At 36.0% G+C, this 23,369-nt stretch overlaps 2 protein-coding genes across 3 annotated transcripts; one reads left to right on the forward strand and one right to left on the reverse strand.

Moving 5' to 3' along the window:
- Positions 1–245: 245 nt before the first annotated feature.
- On the forward strand, positions 246–11,224 carry abcg2d (ATP binding cassette subfamily G member 2 (JR blood group); the record flags this gene model as incomplete). The annotated part of the gene is made up of 15 exons (XM_081360956.1): positions 246–457; positions 1,461–1,520; positions 1,708–1,822; positions 1,975–2,127; positions 2,870–3,027; positions 3,460–3,611; positions 3,794–3,895; positions 4,114–4,364; positions 6,985–7,067; positions 7,815–7,904; positions 8,683–8,807; positions 8,949–9,103; positions 9,182–9,271; positions 9,365–9,450; positions 9,956–11,224. The coding sequence occupies 15 exons, from the start codon at positions 246–248 to the stop codon at positions 10,101–10,103; spliced, it is 1,980 nt and encodes a 659-aa protein (XP_081217082.1). The 3' UTR covers positions 10,104–11,224.
- On the reverse strand, positions 11,082–23,369 carry pkd2 (polycystic kidney disease 2). 2 transcript variants are annotated; one of them, XM_081360955.1, is made up of 14 exons: positions 22,537–23,369; positions 21,434–21,547; positions 19,737–19,870; positions 19,390–19,640; positions 19,079–19,303; positions 17,990–18,218; positions 17,713–17,883; positions 17,442–17,623; positions 16,838–16,958; positions 15,920–16,140; positions 15,723–15,840; positions 13,817–13,977; positions 13,576–13,723; positions 11,082–12,956 (listed from the first exon to the last, which is right to left on the reverse strand). In XM_081360955.1, exons 1-14 carry the CDS (start codon positions 22,943–22,945, stop codon positions 12,729–12,731), a joined length of 2,712 nt encoding a protein of 903 aa, XP_081217081.1. In that variant the 5' UTR covers positions 22,946–23,369; the 3' UTR covers positions 11,082–12,728. The 2 variants fall into 2 exon arrangements, with proteins under 2 accessions (XP_081217081.1, XP_081217080.1); XM_081360954.1 differs by having other exon boundaries at positions 13,817–13,980.

Consider the following 23,369-nt stretch of genomic DNA (forward strand, 5'->3'; position numbering starts at 1 on the left):
ATATAAATCATATAGCAATTTCAATTTCATACACGATACATTGGAATATAAAAAATTAAAGCTACATATGGAGAGAACGGGACTGATTGTCACACACTCTAGACATGCCTTAAAGTCTAGGCAACATAAAAACGTATTCTGTTACGAATTTCTGAGTTATAATGTATAGTCCTGATGCAAGATAAGTACACTTCTTCTCTTATTCATATTGTGTTTGTCTTTTTAGGGAGAAAACCTGGCAGAACATGACTGACAATGTTGTCTTTGAGCATGATCAAATCAGTGAAGAGACGAGCAGATATGGGATGTCTTTGTCAAAGATCATTGCCATGGGGCCCGTGAAAAAGCAGCATGGAGCCACTGTCAGCTTCCATAGCATCTGTTATAGAGTAGATCAGAAGAGCGGACCCATCTGCAAGAGGACAACAGTCCAGAAAGAGATTCTGGTAGACCTCAAGTGAGTCGATCTCATGCACAGAGAGAGAGAGGTCATAACAATTCAGATCTGGGCTCATTTAGTCCCTTTAATCTGTTAAAAGATCGTCCTCCATTGAGTTTTTCAGGTTAAGCTTTTATTGCATTTATTGTGGTTATTGCATCATAGGAATTTAAAATTCATAATATTCACAATTTAAAATGGCATAAGAACTTCAACATCATTCTAGAACAGGTTGTATTTAATTCATAGCTTGTATATAAATGAATGCATACCGGTAAATATAAATAAATGCATATATATTTGATTCACAAGGTGATCATCATATTTGGGGGGCCTTAGCATCAAAATGTGTGAAAAAAAAAAACATTTTAGTGGCATCATATGGATCTTAACAATTGTTCTCTTACGACAGCGCAGGAACTTTAAACGGTTTTCTCTCTGGCTTCATAAGAACTTCAGTAGATTATCCAATGGCATGAGGCTTTACAAAACCTTTTCACCTTTACATGTGCTGCATTACATGTGTGTTCACCAGAACAATGGATAGCAGAAACCCAGAATGCTTTTCCTTGAAGCATTAAATGAGCTTGACATTTCCCAGAACCAAGTGCATAGTTCCTTTGGACATTCTCTCTATAGAGTTAGTGTCAATTATATGATATTATGAATGGGTTTGTGAGTCTAATCTCTTGATCTCTTGGCTTGCAAACCCACCAGGGTTAAATGCAGTCAAGTGTGATCTTGACCAAATGAAAAACCCGGTTTAACTGCGGGTCTCGGCATCACCTAGATGACCTAGTTTTAACTGTGTTATAGTTTTATATCCATTTAAGATCTCTTAAATGTCAGGAATTTAATGACAATTAGATTCTTTGCTTAGATGAGCAGCATTTAGCCATGATGGCGCTCTACTTCTTTTAGACTAGCACAACAACATCTGTGCAATACGTTTTTCCACCGGGCCTGATGAATTCAATAGCAAGTGACATGAACATAATCTCATTTTTATCTCCCTTTTCAGTGGGATCATGAGACCTGGTTTAAATGCTATTTTGGGTCCTACAGGAAGTGGCAAATCTTCGTGAGTACATTTTTGACGAATTCACATCTTAATAAGATATCAGTGCCAAATGGATTCCGGATTGAAGGGGAGATTATTTTTGGTTTAACAAGCTTTTGGAGTATCTTTCTTGACAGCTTCCTCCAGGAATACGGAATCAGATCAATGTTAATGCAACGTTAACATCCTTTTTCTCTCTATCTCTCAGGTTTTTGGATGTTCTTGCAGCCAGGAAGGATCCTGCAGGTCTTTCTGGAGAAGTGCTCATCAATGGAGCCCTACAGCCTCCTAATTTCAAATGTCTTTCTGGATATGTTGTCCAGGTACAATGCATGCATGCATGAGCTCTATATATGAGACTAAAATGAGTCTCTTAAAAGCCTTTTTATGCTTAAATGCTTATAAGGTGTAGGAATGGGATATTGGGATTCAGCATAGAGTTTCCTAGCAATACATTATGTGTGTATATGTTAAGGATGACATTGTGATGGGCACTCTAACGGTGAGAGAGAACCTCCGTTTCTCGGCCGCACTGCGTTTGTCTTCCCGAGTCAGTCCGAGGGAGAAGGAGGCGAGAGTTAACCACCTCATCTCAGAACTGGGCCTCAACAAAGTCGCAGATGCAAAGGTGAAATAGCGTTTCTTGTCCAGGCTTAATTAGCTATGTCAAGTTTACTTGCTTACTCGTGTTCTTTACCAAATCCTTCCCTCGTGGGTCAAAATTACCTGAAGCCCTGAAATTATACTTAATTTTTTTTTGTCCAGAAAGCTTAATTTATTTAATTTTGATAATATTTTTTAATGCAAGGGAAGGATTTGTTACCTTTTTAAATTTCAACCACAAAACTCCTTGAATTCGTAAAAAAAAAAGTGTGTATTTGTGGTTCAAGTGCGACAAAAGTCATGTGGTCTTGGACCCCTTGGATGAACACTTAATTTGAAAACAAAAAACAAATCCGGATAAAAATGACCCGAGGGAAGGATAAAATATGCAAATACTATCAGAAAACTGTTACTTCTTTAAAAGATAAAAATGAACTAATACTAGGTAGTTAAACATAAAAGTTCTGAAACATTTTTTTATCATCCAACATAAATATTTTTGGTTAAAATTGATATATAGTTGTAATCGAAATTATTTGACCCCCATTGCAAATCAGGTTTATTTGCAAAATTTAAAGACTTTCAGCTGTTTGCATTGACCAAATCAAACAAAAGTTATTGAAATAGCTCAACACAACAAAATTTTCAAGCGGTTTCCCCAAATTCAACTGAAAATGCAACTTTTAATGACTTCTGCAGTCTAACTAATATTCCATGTAGCCTCTACAAAAGATCTAGACCATAAGTGTGCACGTATGTCTGTATAGGTGGGCACGCAGCTTATCCGAGGGATCTCAGGTGGAGAGAGGAAGAGGACCAGCATTGGGATGGAGCTGATCATAGACCCCTCTGTGCTGTTTCTGGATGAGCCCACCACCGGGTTGGATGCTAGTACAGCTCATTCTGTGCTTCTGCTGCTGAAGAGGCCTGTATATTCAAAACATCCATTCATTGTCATAAAATAAAGAGTATTATAAAATAAAGAGTATTCAGTGAAAAGAATCCTTTGGTTGCGCTTCTGTGATTTCAGTGCCCATTTTTGAGATATGCAAGTTATCGCATACACTACCATTTAAAAGTTTGGGGTCAGTAAGATTTTGTAATGTTTTTGAAAGAGTCTTTCAAAGCTAAAGATGCATTTATTTGGTCAAAAATGCAGAAACGGTAATATTGTGAAATATTATTACAATTTAAAATAACCTTTTTCTATTTGAATATATTTCTTTTAAATATTGTTTTATATTTTTTATATAAAATAAAATCTTACTGACCCCAAATTTTTGAGCAGTAGTGTAGATACGATCTTAGTGATGTTGTTTTACTGTCTCAACACTGTTGTGTGTGTGTTTGTTTTCAGAATGGCCGGTCAGGGACGCACCATCATCATGTCCATTCATCAGCCGAGGTACACCATCTACCGGCTTTTCGACAGCCTCACCCTGCTGGCCAACGGCAAACAAGTCTATCACGGACCCGCTCAAGACGCTCTAGACTACTTCGCCAACATTGGTACGCATTATTTAGCAATACCGAAACCTAAAAAGCTTTTAAATATGCTTAAAAAACTAGGGTTGAAAGAGCTGAACTGTGAGGTGACACTTTCTTCTAAGATGTGACTATCAGGAGCACAATACTAACATCTCTACTTGAATGAAACTTAATAGTGTTTTGTTTTTTCAATGATATCTTAGGATATGCATGTGAAGCTCATAATAACCCAGCTGATTTCTTCTTGGACGTCATTAATGGGAGCTCCGCAGCGGTCAACGTGACAAAGATTCATAATAATGGAGGTACTTTGGTTATACTTCTATTTAAATGGAGTCAGATTTGCTTTTTTGAGTGATATATCATATAAAAAAAATCCCAAAAATGCCAATATGAGGTTTTCCTTGTTTTTCTTTCAAGTTAATAGCCATTTACACTCAACTATCACTGGTTTTGTATTAGTGGTGCATTGTGATCACTTACATGAACTTGCATTATACACCATGTGTAATATCATTGACAGATTTGGAGTTTGAAGTGGCTGCCGGTAGCCAGCAGTGTATTGAGGATCAGCTGGTGGACAAGTACAGAAACTGCAGTTACGCACGGGTCATCAAAGCCGAGCTGGAACGCATCACCCGGGCCAAAGACAGCAACATCAGTGCCAAATGTCACACCATCACCTACAACAGCTCTTTCTTCCAGCAGCTCCACTGGGTGTTATGGAGAACCTTCTGGAATCTAATGCTGAACCCACAGACTTCAGTAGCGCAGGTACCGCTGTGATCTTGTGGATTTATAGATCTGACGTCTGTCTGTCTGTTAATCTATTGCTGTTTTCTTAACTATTTATTTATAATAATGATATTAAATGTATCACCCCAAAACTCAAAAATAAAATAAGAAATTCTGCAAATACAAAATAATAGTTATAAAGAAAAATGTACATAAATAATGTAGTAAAATAACTTTATTTAAAAATGATAATGCAGGGTGTCCGCGGATCCTTAAAAAGTCTTAAATTAGATTTTTAAAATTTAAGGCCTTTAAAAGTCTTAAAAAGTCTTATTTTTACTTATGAAAGGTCTTACATTTTAGATGGCAATTTGACTTAAACATATCTAAATGTTTTCTAAATTAGAACCATCTAATTAGTGTACTTTTTTTATTTATTATTCTTTCTTTGTGGTTCACGTGACATTTCGCGTCATTCGCGGCAGCGTTACGTCCATCTCCTGCAGACCTGCACGCGCGAAACAGGAGGAGAGAATGAGAAGTGAGTTGGTAAACGTCAGTTCAGTTCTAAGTTCAGTCTTTATGTTCGTAGTGGTGTGCGATGTGTTTTGTCTATTATTATGATATTGTAATCATTGTTTTAACGATGTAGGCTACTGCGAGCTGACATCGCTTAGCCTTTGGTCTCGTACTCACTGCGTGATGAGTGCAGTTATAACGTTAGGTAGGCTATGTTCCCATGAGTTTTTGTCTCATATCATATTATGTTGTTATCATAGACCTACAATATCCAGTTTTTGACTGGAATCCGCGTTTTGAACGAATCAATTTAATGATTCAAAATTACAGTCACTTGCTTCCCGAATGCCAGATCTGATGCCGCCACTGTGTCACCTCTGCACTGCAAAGGTGGATTTTGATTTAATGATTTAATTTGACTGGTAACAGTGGTATTGTGTAATTAATTATTCTAATATAATTTAATTTAAATGTTAGAATTTGACATAAAAGGTGATGCATACATCTACAAATGCCAATATAGAGATGAAAATGCCACTGGAAATCAATTTAAGATGGCAAATATTACCCCTTAATAAAAAATGTTAATTTTTGTTACTATTATCTAATTATTACCCTCAAAACTTTGAAAATATCGATCGAGACATATTTTGTCAATATTGCACACCCCTAATGCATGGTATTAATTTTGATTTCTTCGGGTCTTAAAAAGGTCTTAAAAAGTCTTAAATTTGACTTTAAAAAATGTGCAGAAACCCTGTAATGTATATTAAAATATAAAAAAAATATTTAAATATTTATTAATTAGTGTAATTAATATATATATATATATATATATATATATATATATATATATATATATATCACCTCCAAACCAAAGAATAAGATAATGGAAAAAACAAAACAAAACATTTTTTAAATAATTGAAATAAAAAAAATAAAAAAAATAAATGAATAAATAAATTGAATAAATATATATATATATATATATATATATATAAAAAGGTCATAATGCGAAATCTATTTAATGGGTCTAAAATAGGCTTTATTTTTTTATGCAAAACATAATCTCATTTCTTCTTTGTTACCTGGGCATGTTTTCATGAGATCTGAGCATTCAGATTACACTAAACAGAGATTTGTTGCCCCAACAGTTTAGATCCAGATTTTCCTCAAAAGAGAATTTATGGAGACTTTAGATGCTCATTATCCACCAAATGCCATCAGAGGAGGCCTCGATTCAGTCATTATTAACAGCTGATTGCTCCCAGAGGCTTTCGGCTTAATCCTCGAGGTCAGAGCTAAGCGGATTTGGTGACTGTTGTGACCCTGGTCTCGCCCTCCTCGTAGATCTGAAGTGATATCATTTCTGGCAATGCAGTGTGGATAATTTTTGACAAGCATAACAGAATAGTGTCTACCAGACCATCACCTGACTGGAGTTAACATAAAGACTGAAGGCTCTGCTGTATTTGCTTAGCCTTTTACCCTGGGAACGACCTTCACACTGCAGACACTCATAAGCTGTCAAGAGATTATTGTCAAACTCACTCTTTCTGCCTATTACCTTTATCCAGTAAATTATGCTAAGATGTTTTGAGCGGTGCTAATTAGCACGTTGCCTTGCGCTTGCTATATTCTGGGTGGTTGATGCATTGTTGCTAAATGGTTTCTAGGATGTTTTGGGTGGTTCAAGTCAAAAGCCATCAAGCGGAATTTGATTTGCAGCTAGTTATTTCCTATACAACTTTTGTTCATAGATTTCTCCAGTTACATTCAAAATGATATCTGGTAACACTTTACAATAAGGTTCATTAGTTAACATGAAACAATATTTCTACGGCATTAATTAATCTTAGTTAATATTACTTTAAACATTTACTAATATATTATCAAAATCAAAGACATGAACATGAACGTCAACGTGATTTTTATGAAGTAACATTAACAAATTTAAATAAATACTGTAACAAATGTGTTGTTCATTGTTAGTTCATGTTAGTTAATATACATACTAATGAACCTTATTGTAAAGTGTTACCTAATGTCGAAAGCATGTTCAATTGTCATCAATACTGAAATCATTCGTGCCAGTTTTAGAGAGCACTGCTTGAGTTATGAAGGTTATTATTTTTCGCAGTTGGCAGTGACGACCCTCATGGCTGCTATCATTGGTGCGATCTTCTACGGAGTCAAAGACGACCAGAGTGGCGTACAAAACAGGCGAGTTTAACTTCTCTCCTGTGTGGCATTAAGCACCCTTATTTTAATGCTTTTCTAGAAAGCATTGTACATGTATATAAAGCTTTCACTCTTGTTCGGGGTGGGCAAAGTTCACAAATCACGAGCTTAGAGTAAAACGCGTGATATTATGCTTTAGAATGGAGTCAGATGATTGATACAATTCCGCAAAATTAAAATACTCTAAAGAACAAAATACTTGCACATAATACTTTGACTACTGAAAAAATAACAAATAGTGTAATTTGCTTATTTTATTTTTTATTTTTGATAGGTTTAATACATTTAACATCTGTTAAACTAAGTAAAATCTACACTGTTTTTAGTAAATTAATCAGCAGTTATGAGTGCAGTCAAATCATTTAATTGCATCTAACATAATCATTTAAGTAAATCTAACTTATTTCACATAAAATTAATTAGAAGTAATGCATACACATTAATTCATAAGTAAATGTGAAGTGATCATTTTGTGAAAAAATCATTAAAAGCTTTGAATAAATCTACTAATTTAAAGTGGCTATAAAAAGTCTAGCCTTATCAAAATGGCAGTTTTTTCTTTTTTTTTTTCTTCAAACACCAATTTGTCAAAAAAGTAATTAGTTACTAAGTTTATTTAAAAAAAAAAAAAAAAATTTTAGAAAAGGCATGCAGCTTTCCACTGAGTAAAATACATGTTCTCACTTTTTTTTTTGTAGTTCCATGCAAATGTTACAATTTTCTTTTCAGGTTTGGTGTTTTGTTCTTCATCACAACGAATCAGTGTTTCAGCACACTCTCCGCAGCCGAGCTCTTCATCGCGGAGCGCAAACTGTTTATGTATGTACTTAAGCCGTTTTGCCAATTATTATTTTTAACTGTTTTTTTAATATAATTGTCATTTATTTATTTTATGATAAAAAAATCACATATATAAAAATATATTTAAAATATAAATTTTTAATTATATATTTATCTTTTTTTATTATATTATTTTAATTATCATAAAATGAAAAAAGTACAATTATAAGATAAGAAATTATAAGAAAAATAAATAGAAACATGAAATGGTGTACGAAATCTTAAAAATATACTTAAAATATTCATTTTTAATTATATAAGATTTCATTTAATAAAACATTTATATTTTAAGTTATTTTTAAAGATTTCATACACTTTTCATGTTTCTATATGTATTATTAATTATTTTATATTAATATTGTAATTTATGTATTTTATGATAATTAAAATAATATAATTTTTTAATAGTTTAAATATTTTAAGTATATATTTTAAGACTTTATTCATCATTTCATGTTTCTATGTTTATTATTAATAATTTATATTATAATTGTAATTTATGTATTTTATAATAATTAAAATATAATTTAAAATATGAAAAATATATACAATTAAGTATATATTTTTAAGATTTCACACATCATTTGATGTTTCTATATTTCTAATTGTATTTTTTATAATGAACATTATTTCTGTACTGAACCTCTGTGCTCATTCCGTGTAAATGCAGCTTAATGTGGTGTATATACAGGCTCAGGTGCGTCTTCTGTGACTCCTCCGCTCTGTAAAATAGCATGTTGCGTTTCTCTTTTTGCAGTCATGAATACACAAGTGGATATTACAGAGTGTCCGTCTACTTCCTGTCTAAGGTCCTGTCTGACATCATCACTCAGCGCACGATCCCAACCGTACTCTTCACCAGCGTTATTTACTTCATGATCGGTAAACAATGTACACGATTAAACCCTGCATAATCCTTATGTTTTCTGTAAACGTATAACCCACTGTATCTACATTTAGCCTACAAATTAGGGAAAATCATACAGCATCAAATTGTCTTAACATGTTGCAAATGTTTTGCAGGGCTAAAACCCACAGCGCCAGCGTTCTTCATCTTCATGCTGACAGTGATTCTGGTGGCTTGTACGGCGGCGGCCATGGCCATGGCCATCTCAGCCGACCAATCAGTGGTGGCGGTGGCCAACATCTTCATGACCATCAGCTTCATCTTCATGATGGTAAGAACATATTGCAGAACAAGCGCTTTAACTGCAGAGAAGGCCTGTTCTTTTTTCTGTAACTGAATGTGTGTCCAGATCTTCTCTGGTCTGCTGGTTAACCTGAAGAGCATCATGGGCTGGCTGTCCTGGTTGAAGTACCTCAGCATCCCTCGCTATGGGCTTGAGGTATGAACTTTCACTCTCTACATCTGAGCGACCGAAAGACTTGCTGTTGAGGTGCTGATATTTTTATGATGGTTGGTCTAATCATTTGAACAGGCATTGGAGATAAATGAGTTTTTGGGGCTGAATTTTTGTGGAAATGTCTCTGCTGTGATGAGCGGCCCTGCAACAGACAGCATCATGTATGTACAAATATATCTTATATATATTTTGACATTTGTGGTAAATAGTCTCTACAGATGTAGAATTGTGTATAGTAGGTTCCTGAATTAGACATTTATAATGTTACTTTTTTTCTTTTTACTTTCTATTCATTAAAAAAAATATATCATGGTTTCCACAAAAATATTAAGCAGCACAACTGTATTCAACATTGATAATAATCAGCAATGTTTCTTGACCATCAAATCAGCATATTAGCTTTCTGAAGGATCATGTGACACTGAAAATTCAGCTTTACATCACAGGAATAAATTACATTTTAATATATATTACAATAGAAAACAGTTATTTAAAATTGTAATAATATTTCACAATATTACTGTTTTTACTGGTCAAATAATTGCAGCCTTGGTAAATATAAGAGGCTTTTTTCAAAAACATTTAATGAATGGTACCTTTTGAATGGTAGTGTATATGTGTATTTTGTAATGTTATACTACATATTCTGTGCATTATATTTTACAGCTGCACAGGAGAACAGCACCTGACGTTCCAGGGAATCGATTACTCATCCTGGGGTTTATGGCAGAACCACGTCGCACTTACAGTCTTGTCTCTGATCTTTCTCATCATCGCTTACATCAAGCTCAGATTCATTCATAAGTTCTCATAAATGTTTGGATTTGTGTTAAATGTCAGCTTTATCGTATAATATCATTTCATCCTTCTTTACAGTAAGGATGTACGTAGATGTGATTCTTTCAATGCTGATTTCATCCCAAGTTCAAGATTGTAAAGGTCATCTGGGTTTGATAGTCAACATGAGATCAAAACTGGCCCTATTTACTCTCCCAAATACACATGACTGGTTTTACTATGAACAACTGTAATGGATATTATTTTTCCAGTCTGATCAACATGTCCCCCTTCTTAAATCCCCAACTATATTAGCTTCCACACCAATGCATGATATCGTTCAGTTTATGATAAGCATGCACTTCAGATTTGTAGCCTGCCACTTTAAATGCTAAAGCTCTTAAAAGCAGGATGGATTCTGATTGGCTGTCAGTGTTTTTATAGTTTATCAGCTGGAAAAAAACATGATTTCCAATGATATCGTTTCTCTGTGCCATTATTGTTATAGTTGTGTGAACTCTGCTATTCTTTTATATTTAGAATGATTTGTAAAACCATATCGTTACAGTTGGTGTGAACGAGCCTTTGGAGAAGTAAAATGGGCTGTAATAAATCTAAACATAATTATTATAGTACAATTAGCTAGCTAGATCTTAATGAGAATCTTTGTAAACCTATATGATTCGCGTTAATCATCTTAAATTTAAATATTTTGTCCCCCCCCCCCCATCCTTTGAATAATGAATAATTTGAACCCCTATGTTACAAACAGGACTAGGGTTGTGCACAGGCCTGGTACGGCTCGCTCCTTCATAATAATTGGTTTTAATGAGTTGTAATCCACCGCAAGCAGACATCAGTGAGATTACTGAAGCGCTAAAACCACAGACGAAAGCTAGCAAACTCTTTCATTGATAACTACACAATATCCCTTTATTGTACAGGTCTTACAGTCGAGGGCATTATGACTGGGATCAAGCCACACGTGCTTCGTGAACAAATAATGAGCACATGATGAGTTTCAATGGTTTTTATTTCAAATGACTGTCGTATTGAACTGTAAATAATGTATATGTAAAAATCTGAGAGTACCATAGTTACAGAGGTTATTGCACAAACTGAAAAATGTACCAAAAATTCATTAAAGCTGCAGTCCGTAACTTTTTTTTGTGTTCAAAATTTATAATAATGAGCGAGTACATCATGAATCCATGTTTTTGTCTAATCTTGAATCACTACGGTACATCTATAATAAGTGTTTATATTCTGATCTGTTCATCCACGCATGCAGTTCTGTTTATTAACCACTAGAGCGCCAAAAGTTACGGACTGCACCTTTAAGATCTTTGATGTTTTTATTAGGCTTAAAGGAGAAGTGTGTAATTTCTGCTTCTCTAGTGGCACCAAACGGTGAATAGTTTGAGCAGCCCAACTAGGCCCCAACATAACAAATTTGGCTGTATATTCATACAACGTGTTTGAAAACTGCTAGTTGTGCAGAAACTATATACTTTACCTTTAGGAAAAGCTTTGTAAATCCTATCTTAAAACAAATACGCATGGGTTTCCCATGAAATCAGATGCACTCCAAAATCGAAGTTTGTTTCAAATTACAAAAAAGTATCAAAATGATTTAAGTTTCATAATTATTAAAAATAAATGTATAAATGATTACCAGAACATGCCACACTTGTATTAAATCAAGACAAGAACTATAAAATATGCAAAGCAAACCTTAAACTTGAGTGAAATTGCACCAAAGTTGATATATACTGTGTAAAGTCATGTGTGACCACCTTCATTTTTTTGAAAAATGTGAATGTTTACTTTTCACACATTTTTGTGTTTTCTTCTGATTATATATAGAATGATATTGGTCCTTGCTGAACATTATTTTCTTCATTGCATTCATCATTGTAAGCTTTCCAACTGGCTTCTTCATTACTGTTGAAACTGGACTTAAATACTGTAGGTTAGTGAAAGCTTATTGAATAACTAAGTATTTACTGCATTTATTTGTAAGCAGCGCATTCAATCATAGCAGGATACAGTACAAAAAAAATGTGATTTACAATATACTTAAGTTTTTCTGAGCCATTTCTACAATGACTTGTCAAGTTCCCCACTAGTGTCTTGAACACAATCCACTAATATTTATTTTGAATAGTGTATATATTGTATTATGAATGTTTTATCATTTGATACTTGCTACTTTCATGGATGTGGTTTCTAATGTTATGAAAATGGTTCAAGAACTTTTTGGGTAGATAGTATAATTATAGCTAGGATTGCCTGAAAATACGGGAAAGCAAAATGCACATCAAATTCCAAATACATATTAATACATGTTAATAGGAGTATACTAAAGCTAAGCTGCCACTGACTGACCTTAAAATCGAATTTGCTTTATTAGAACATCCACAAAAATCTCTTTTCAATAAGTAATAGTGAAACTGTGTTTTAGAACTTTTTGCATTATAAAGTACTGTAAAGCCCCAATTAACTTTAATATAAAGAAACACAAATAAATAGCTTTGTGCAGGACTATTTAACAGCTGTGGCTTTAATACTTTTTAAGTAGATTTTGCCCAGTGGACTGCACCAAATTGTGAAACAATGAAATTCATGATATGTAGGAATGTTTTTTTACAACCAAACCCCTTCAAATGTGTGCGGCAGCACTGGCCGCACCATCCGGGCCCTCATTGGACAGCGAGGAGGGTGAGCGGGAACTGCGTGGGCGGAGCTGAGCGGACGGGATGATGGGAGTGCCCTGATGGTGGCTCACCTGTGACATCGTGTCATCAGACTCCCAGCGCTCCAGTTCATCTCTCACCAGCCGGTCCATTTGCTCTCGGTGCAGCTCTGGATCTCGCCCCATTCTTTCGTCCTGAGGGCACAAGTTTATGTGTCAGAATGTACACTAAAATTATTTGCACCGATCCAGTTAACAAAAAAATGGCAAAGGGGCCATTCACACAAAACGCGTTTTTGCTTTGAAAAAAATAAAACGAGTCTAGCTCGTTTAAAAAAAAAACTGTTGAAAAAATGTATTCTGTGTGGACCAGCCCAAAGGCATTTTTGGGAGGCATAAGTTGTCTCAATGTCCTAACAAGTTTTCAGCAACAAATAATTTGTCTAAAAGCGAAAAGTGCTGCCCAACGTCACACATATATATTGTATATAATGTATTTGTATTTATATTTAGTACTTAATGATACTGAAAAGTGTAAGAAATACTTTTTTAGTTATTTATTAACTAAATATTAAAGTATGGAATAATTAAGTTTTTTTATGCATTTATTTGATCAAAAATACAGTAAAAACTAATATTGCAACGATATTAGAATTAACGATATTAATGTTGAAACAACGATATCCGATATTTTGAATTTGGACTGCAGTACCTATTTCCACCACTAGCTCTCTCTCTTACAGACTACACCTTTAATGTTATAATGCTAATGTGCAAACATTTTTGAAAGGTTTTAAACCATTTTTATCATCACCTCCATGACTCCATCCAGAATCCGTCCAAGCACATCTCTCCTCTTCATCTTGGCTCTCTCCATAGCCTCTAACTTCACGATAACGGCGTCAATCTTTGACACGATGCTGCCGATCGAGTGCTCCATGCGGTCCACTCGACGCACAAGCCTGATGGGCCACATAAAGCACAAAATACTTTTCAATTAGAGGTCAAACATTGGATATTGTGAAAGCGTAATACCAGCGACGGGTGATGTTTACACTTGGAACTCCTCGTATGACACGCCTCCTGAGCTGCTGCCACGGCGACGAGAGCTGTGTCCACTGTCCTCATCATCGTCCTCCTCGGAGTCGTCATGGCTACGAGAGAAGCTCCGCCCACTTACTGGCCTGGGCAGCGAACTGTGCTCCAGATCCAAGTCCTCCTGGCGAGTGTTCAACAGATACTAAACATCTGCTCCAGTGTCGTTTAGTGTGTTCACACTTGGCATGTTTGGTTGGATTAAATCGAACTCAGATACGATTGCTCTGTTTGTGCGGTTCATTTGAATCATTGAAGTGTGAACGCTGCCATCTGAACCCTAGTGCATCAAACAAACAGACCGAAAATGCAGAAAAGATGATTCTCCGTCCGCTTCCACACCAACTCTGGTGCGGTTTAGCTGAAATATGAACGCAACACGGACCAAAGACATGTAAATGAACCAAAAACGGGACATGATGTCACAAGATGTGACTCTAAAAAGGACAGAATGCTCAAGAATACTTGTTTTTTCTCATCATAGTCGCGATGTTGCTCATCAGAGTTCAGTACAGGCGTCAGAACCGCGTCTCCTCACAGCAGATCTTCGTTTATGTGTGTGACGGAGGGATTCCTGCTGCTGTTTTGACTCCTTTACACATTTTATAAGCTCTTCAGAAGTTCTCAGCTGGTCAAAATACCATCATATGTATACATCTTTTTTACAGTTTACATCTCGCAATTCTGACTTTATTTCTCAGAATTGCGAGATATAAAGTCAGAAATGCGTGAAATAAAGTCTCAATTGCGTGTTATAAAGTCAGAATTCTGACTTTTTTTCTCGCAATTGCGAGTTTATATCACGCAATTCTGACTTTATAACACATAATTGCGAGTTTATATCTCGCAATTCTGACATCTTTTCTCAGAATTGTGAGATAAAAACTCGCAATTAAAACTTTTTTTTTAGAATAGTTTATATCTCACAATTCTGCCTTTATAACACGCAATTGCTACTTTATATCATGCAATTCTGACTTTATATCTCCCAATTGCGACTTTATTTCTCAGAATTGCGACTTTATTTCTCACAATTCTGACTTCATATCTCGCAATTCTGAGGAAAAAAAGTCACAATTCTGACTTGATATATCGCAATTGTGAGAAAAAAAGTCAGAATTGTGAGATAAAAAGTCGCAATTATTATTATTTATTTATTAGTCAGTGGCGGAAACAAGCTTCCATACATAGGGATGCATTCACAACCTGATTGGTCGGCTTTTATTATGTATATTTCGTGTGTATGTGTATTTCGTATATTTCGCAACTTACCGAACATCCAAAACAATGCTGTGTTCTGGGATAAACACACTCGTTGTATGTGCGTAGCTATTTTGATCAGTTGAGAACTTCTGAAGAGCTTATAAAATGTGTAAAGGAGTTAAAACAGCGGCAGGAATCCCTCCGTCACACACACAAACACAGATCTACTGCGAGGAGACGCGGTTCTGACGCCTGTACCGAACTGTGATGGGCAACACGTTGCGACTATGACGAGAAAAAACAGGTGTGCTTGAGCATTCTGTCCTTTTTAGAGTCACATCTTGTGACATCATGTCCCGTTTTTGGTTCGTTTACATGTCTTTGGTCCGTGTTGCGTTCATATTTCAGTTAAACCGCACCAGAGTTGGTTTGGAAGCGGATTGAGACTTATCTTTTCAGCGTCTCGCTCTGCTTGTTTGATGCACCAGGGTTCAGATGGCAGTGTTCACACTTATTCAAATGAACCACACTAACAGAGCAATCGCATCAGGTTTCGTTTTAATCCAACCAAACATGCCAAGTGTGAACACACCCTTAAATGAAGTGACGTTACAAAAACAAAACTAACTCTGCAACATCCTTCAGCATTAGTTTTCCACTCACTCTCTCTTTCTCCAGGTCATCTCTCATCTGCTGGTGCTCGTGTTCGGTCAGTTCCTGATCTCCATCAAGGTCATACTTGGCAAAAATGGCTTCAATCTCAGCATCTGAATGGCCCTTTCTGTGTACAAACACATTTCGCATTGATCGTTGTGTCCATCTTGCATTTGTATAATTTAGTGTAGATTAATGTTTCTCACCCTCTGAGGTCTTGCCGGAGCTCATCGAAGCTGAGTTTGCCAGTAGCCTGGTGTAAGCTGTCTGGGATGTCATTGATGGAAGTCTTCTTCAGCTTGAGTTTCACCATTGCCCTGTTATAGCCCTTCTTGATAAGGTCTGTGATCTCCATCTCTGACCTCTGCTGGGCCATGTCAGCTTTCACCTCCGAGTACGTGTCATTGATGATGGCCAAGAACATATTCTAAACAAAGCAAAACGCACCAGTCAAACATAAGCACTCCTTTTATATATTTGATTTATTTTATTTTCAAGCTATTTCTTTTAGCTAAAACAGTAGAGCATGGCACTTGAAATGTCAAGGTCATGGGTTTGATTTCCAGGGAAAGCAAAAGCTTATCAAATGTAAAGGCTTCGATATAGTTCAAGCGAAATTGAAGAACGAACTGGTGTGATGTCATTTCCAACAAAATCAGGGCAAAACAAAGTTTGTTTGGAGTTATTCTCGAGGGTTCGATGCAAAGAACAACGAAGAAAGAAAAAGAACTTCACTGAGTATTTTGGGGCCTTAAAGGGATAGTTCACTCAAAAATAAATATTTCTGTCATCATTTACTCACTCTCATGTTGTTCAAAACCTGTATGAGTTTCTTTGTTCTGTTGAACACAAAATAAGATATTTTAAAGAATGTTGGTAACAAGTCAATGGGTATCATCAACTGTTTGATTAACAACATATCTTGTTTTGTGTTGACAAAAGTGATGACAAAATTTTCATTTTTGGGTGAACTATCGCTTTAAACCTTCAATCATGTGAGAGGAGAGAGGGGAATTGGACCGGCAAAGGACATCAAGACGAGACTTATTTAAATGATTTGAATCCTATTTTAATTCAAGGTATATTTCATGTCGTTTATGTCAAGTTCCTCTGGCTGTGTTTACCAGCAAAATCATGAAGATGAAGAACACGAAGGTGGTGAAGTAAATGGGTCCCAACACGCTGTCGGCCTCCTCGATTTCCGAGAAGTCAAAATCACCCAGAATGATCCGGAACTGCGTGAAACTGTGAGCAACAGAAACCACCAACATTAACGATATTCATAATGTATCACAATCTATTTAGAAAAAAAGTAAAACTAAATAAATACATTTATTATTAATGAATATTAGTTTTGAAATTACATATATATATATATATATATATATATATATATATATATATATATATATATGTGTGTGTGTATTGTGATATGCATCTGTTTGTAATGGATTTTCGGAAAAAGAAGAAATGTGGGGAAGGGACTCGTTTCTAAATTTCACTTGATTCAAAATTACGAGGTCAAAAACATACATGGATGTATTGTTCACAATAAGATCTATAACATGCATTTAGAAAATAGTGTAAATTTTCATTTCATGCAAACTTCAGCTAAACATGTATGACATTTTTCTAAATAGCTGACATGTTTTTGTGAATTATTGCATTTTATTGTTTATATAATAATATATTCCGAGTATAGGTTATTTAGATGCATCCAAAACTCACATGCAGGCCTGAAAGGTGCTAAAGTCGTTGACTTGAGTTCCAAAAACTAAATACGCCAGCTGCGCGTAGGCCAGGAACACGATGAAAAACATGATAGCGAAGCCCATCAGGTCCTTGGCGCAGCGTGACATGGTGGTGGACAGCTGGTTCATGGTCTTGTTGAAATTAATAAACTTAAAAAGCTGTGGGAGAATCAAGATGGTTGTATTTTGAGGAAACAACAACGCTAAAAGATCGTTTCGGCACGAAAAATGTTGAGGTGACACCTCACCTTCACCCATGAGAGGAAGACGATGACGGCAGCCAGGTTGTTGAAGTGAACCTGAAGGCGAGCGAGCGGCTCAAAGTTGGGGTACGTGCTGTGGTTCTCCAGCAGGAAGTGAAGTCTGTGACTGACCGCTGATGTTCTACAGATGTTCATAATGATGGCTGGAACACTGAGCTGTGATGGTGAAGAAGAAGATAAACCAAAGTCTCATACTCAAAAGCACAGAATACACTTGCCAGAGCAAGATATACATATTCAGCGACTAAAATATGTGGCCTACTGTAACAATGAGAACATCCAAGCAGTTCCACAGGCTCTTGAAGTAACGCAAACGATGCAGGCGGATCTCTAGAACTTCTTCCACCAGGTAATACAGCACAAAGAGGCAGAAGGCCACTTCACACATGCCCACAAAGTAGTCCCAGCTGGACACGTAGCGGATTAGACGCACCGTCTGGAACTGCCAGGAGGTCACGGCGCCCCCTGTGGCTGGAAACTCTGCTAGTAACCTACAGTAAAGCAGCAGGTGACAGATCTTTGAGGCAAGGTGGTATGTATATTGAGTTCATTACCACGGTTTATTAATTTGTTCTCTCATTTTAGTTAAATCATGGCCAGGATTTAACTGAATAAAGTAGTTTGAGGCCACAATTTACCAAAAACGAGGGAACCAATTAATAAGTCTTATGAACAAATTCTTCAAGTCATTTAAATTATATATGTTTAAAAAAAATGCAAGACAGAAGACCAATCACAGTTTAGTATGCAAATTACACCATTGCGAATGCTAAACTTTTAATCTTCAATGGATTAGTTTCTTATTTAATTTTTTTTAAATAGTTTAAATGGAGTCTACATGTTAAATGTAGAGCAAGAATGCTAAAGCTATGTTATATTTTATTAAATAAAATATATTTTCCATATTTTATTAATATATATGCAATATTTTATTGCATAAAATTACTATTTAAATTGAGTTTTTTATTTAGTTAAAAAATTTTTTTTTTATTAAGTAAAATGTATTTGCTATATTTTATTCATATATAGGCCTATGCAATATTTTATTATAAAATAACTATTTAAATTGAGTTTTTTACTTAAATAAATAGTCATTTAAATTGTATATATAAGTTAAGTAGATGCATGCAAGAAGACCAATCACAAGTCGGTATGCAAATTAGTCAATAGATGATTTTCAAAATGTCCTTTTTTTAATGTTTTATAAAGTACAAGTTAACAAAAAACTTAATAGTTTAAATAGAGTATGTACAGTATGTTACTGGTTTGGGAAAAATAAATTGCAAAAATTAGAATAAAACTAAATGAGCGTTAAATCCCATGCACTTACAACACAGCTTCAGTCCATTACCTGACAATACAAAACAAATTAACGTTGCCATTGTAGACGGAGAAGTCCAGGAACACAGCTCTAGTGCCACGGTCCAACCAGAGGTTGTTTTTTAACTCTTGCAGCTGATTGGCCGACTTCTCTCGAGTGCGTGAAAGGTCCTGGTAGTAACCTCCACCATCATAAGTTGACACCTGACCCCAGTAGCTACTCTCACCCAGACTGCTCTCCTCTGAGTACCTCCACCTAACAGATAAACAGCACGAGAAACCTGTTCAAGACCAAAGATCAAAAAAATATTCAAAATGAGCTATCCGTGTATTTTTACATACGCTGTGCCATTCTTCGGTCCGAATGGTGCCTTGTCCTCATTGGCAGGAGAATAGACATTGTAGCAGTCGTAAACCTCATCCCGCAGGTCTTCGTGGACAGAACAGGACTCATTGCGCACTTTGAGTTGCCGGAGACGTGGGACACCCAACAGGAGGTTCTCGTAGTAGATCAGACTCTGGTTTTCTGGGAGGCTCTTGTTGTTGTACCAGACCTCCCAGTACATGCCATTAAGAAAAGGGCCTTCTGTGAACTACAGATAATGTTTTCATTAAGGTCTGTGATGCAGTTGGAACTAATCTGCATTTTCGTTTCTATAAAAGAGCATTAAAGTTAGAGAAATAATTACTTTCCAGAAGTCTTCCATGGTAGAAAGAGTCTTGAAGGTCGTCGGTTCTCCACTTGTCAGCGGTGTATCCACAAAAAGTTGGGACATGACTTTGGTGTAGTAGTACATGTTGGTGCTCACCATTCCGTAGGTTACTAAAACAAATATAAAGACATATCGATAGTGTGTTTATTTGAAGGTGAATTTCTTTTTCCATGTCCTCCTCCTGCTACAGCAAGTTGAGCTGGAAAGAGATTGATGGATCTGGAAAGAGATTGACAGATCTGGAAAGAGATTGACAGATCTGGAAAGAGATTGACAGATCTGGAAAGAGATTGACAGATCTGGGAAGAGACTGATGGATCTGGAAGGAGATTGATGGATCTGGAAGGAAATTGATGGATCTGGAAAGAGATTGATGGATCTGGAAAGAGATTGACAGATCTGGAAAGAGATTGATGGATCTGGAAGGAGATTGATGGATCTGGAAAGAGATTGACGGATCTGGAAAGAGATTGACAGATTTGGAAAGAGATTGATGGATCTGGAAGGAGATTGATGGATCTGGAAAGAGACTGATGGATCTAGAAGGAGATTGATGGATCTGGAAAGAGACTGACAGATCTGGAAAGAGATTGACAGATCTGGAAAGAGATTGATGGATCTGGAAGGAGATTGATGGATCTGGAAAGAGATTGACAGATCTGGAAAGAGATTGATGGATTGGAAAGAGATTGATGGATCTGGAAAGAGATTGACAGATCTGGAAAGAGATTGATCGATCTGGAAAGTGATTGATGGATCTGGAAAGAGATGGACAGATCTGGATAGAGATTGATGGATTGGAAAGAGATTGATAGATCTGGCAAGAGATTGATGGATTGGAAAGAGATTGATGGATCTGGAAAGAGATTGATGGATTTGGAAAGAGATTGATAGATCTGGCAAGAGATTGATGGATTGGAAAGAGATTGATGGAACTGGAAAGAGATTGACAGATCTGGAAAGAGATTGATGAATCTGGAAAGAGATTGACAGATCTGGAAAGAGACTGATGGATCTGGAAAGAGATTGATGGATCTGGAAAGAGATTGATGGATCTGGAAAGAGAATGACAGATCTGGAAAGAGATTGATGGATCTGGAAAGAGATTGGCTTTTGGGGGAGATAAACCCATAAAAGGCATACTCATAGTAGTCAATGAACAATAAACTGGGTTAAGAGAATTTATATTTACTTAAAAAATCTAACATACTTCACCTTTAAACGTAATCTGTAAAACTATGGAGCCCCTAAAGGGACACTGTGATACACGTAAAATGTAAATACATTTGAGCTGACTATAAATAGTCAAAAAGGGAATTGCTGCTGTGGTAATTTTGAGGAATTAAAGTGCCTGTTATTCCAGAAAGAAAGACTGCCAGAGCTGGAGCAGACCAGGGAAACGGATAATTTTAGAAATATTTTTCCATTATGACATCTGATTCTCTATGCTAAATGGCAATTCATTTTGTTCCGTTCAAAATAAATAAATCTTTATACTTTTTAAATATCATTAAGTTTTAAGCTCGATTAAACTGACTCTTCATCTGAGAAATATTTCCACGGCCTGCTACTCTAGCATGTAAGAAAAGGCAATGTAAAAGCATTAAAAACATTAATGCAACAAGGTGTGTATTGACATATTTAAGCATGAAACTGTCCAGAATTCAACCTACATATGCAGAGGGTGACCAGAAAGAGGATGTAGGTGATCATTTCTCGTAGGACGGTTTTCAGATACATCTCTCTGTTACTGTTGCTCTCGCCCAAAAGACGAGTGTCCCACAGCACTGAAATAGAGAATGAAATGAAGAAATATCAATTTTCCATCAATGCACAGAAAACCTTTACCAAGTGAATTATTATTATTAGTGAATTCTCACTTATTTTCTTTCTTAATTATTTTTAGTTTAAGCTATTTCCTTCTTTTTTTACCCTTGACTTATAATAGTTTTTGATAATGTAGTAAATATGTACTACTTTGAATTTGAATGTTTTTTCTTGTCTTTTCTTTTTTTTATTTGTTCTTTTTTTTCATTCTCTTCTGCTCACCAAGTCTGCTTTTATTCCATCAACAATACTTTGAAATATTATTATTACTAGTATACAGTTGTGATACTTGCCAACCATGATACCCCGAATAGAAAGTTGAAAGGAACAACATTTTTAGGAATTAAATTTAAAAAGAAAATTACATTATAAATGTATCTACTGTCACTTTTTAGCAATTCAATGCACCCTTGCTTAATACAAGGGATTAATTTATTTAAAAAAAATATATATATAAAGTTAGCTAATTAAAAATACTGCACATTAACAAACCCCGGTCCTTACAGGCACCTAATTGTCATATTTAGATTTTACTTGAGACATTATTTTGGCCCATTTATGAACTTTATAAAAAAGTATGACCCAGCCAAGTAAGGCTATTAGAATATTTGGTAATACTTTAGTTTAGGGTTCAATTCTCACTATTAACTAATAACTAGTTGTTTATTAGCATGCATATTCCATACTAGGATATTTGCTGTTTATAAAGCACATATTAATGCCTTAACGTTATTCTGCATGACCATATTCTACATCCCTTAATCTTACCTAAACTTAACTACTACCTTTCTAGGTATTTATAAGCAGTAATTAAGAGTTTACTGAGACAAAAGTCGAAGTGAATAGTTAGATAATAGTGAGAACTGGACCCTAAACTAAAGTGTGACCTAAGTTTTATTATATTTTCATTATAGTGAAACATGCATATAAGTTCAAGCTAAAGTTTCACCTCTCATTTTCTCGAGTATCCTCTTCCCACAGCTGCGGTGTTCTTGTGCCGGTGGAGTTGGATACAGTCCTCTGTTGATCCGCGCACTGATGCCGGAGAAGCTCCCGGGTCTGCCGCTGCTGCTGCTGCTGCTGCTGGACGCCGTTGACACGGACCTCCGACCCGGGCTCGCCGGAGGCCAGTCCGCTTCCATCATCCCCTCCTCCGGTTCGAAGCCTGGGTTATCCCGGCTCCACGCCTGTCTGGAGCTGGAGGCGGGTGGAGAGGGGGTCTCATCGGGCACTCCGAGGCCCACTTCAAGTTCTTCATGATGCATTTTTTCCATCTCGATCCCTTCATGAGGCGGGGATGTTGCGGGAGATGCCGCCTGGGTCTGCGGTGCTTGAGGACGGACGCGACTGGAGCTCATTGTGTCATTTACAGTAACCGAATATAAACAAACGTCCTCATTTCAGTAACTCTGGATGATTGCGACGCTGATTATGAAAAGCGCAACGGGACGCCACGAACTCGTATTCAGAAAATCTCGGATTTAAAGTTCTTCAAGTCGAAATTATTGTTTAAGCTTTTTAAAAACTCTAAATTCACTATTACGATGGTATGCAACAGAAATAAGTTACGTAAGAAAATTCGACTGAAAACTTCATACAACAACAAAGGATTTTATCTGAAAGAACAGATCCTTTGTAAAATAGGAATAGTTTACTTGCATGTTTCACTCTGAAATATTTTTGAGTGGCTTCAGTCCAGATTTTGTGAGAGTGGGGGAAAGCAGTTTTCCAGTCCACACTCAGCCATCTTTGTTCCCAGTTGTTCCCAGACTAGAGGAATCC

Source organism: Scardinius erythrophthalmus (assembly GCF_964197995.2).
Source record: "Scardinius erythrophthalmus genome assembly, chromosome: 3".
NCBI lineage: Eukaryota > Metazoa > Chordata > Actinopteri > Cypriniformes > Leuciscidae > Scardinius > Scardinius erythrophthalmus.

Excerpts from the sequence above, each read along its gene's own strand:
- pkd2 (XM_081360954.1), bottom strand. The coding sequence starts at position 22,945 with ATGAGCTCCAGTCGCGTCCGTCCTCAAGCACCGCAGACCCAGGCGGCA. Across the intron at positions 16,141-16,837 it reads TCATCTTCATGATTTTGCTG|AATATGTTCTTGGCCATCAT; the intron begins GTAAACACAGCC and ends TGCTTTGTTTAG. Across the intron at positions 15,841-15,919 it reads CTCCGGCAAGACCTCAGAGG|AAAGGGCCATTCAGATGCTG; the intron begins GTGAGAAACATT and ends GTTTGTACACAG.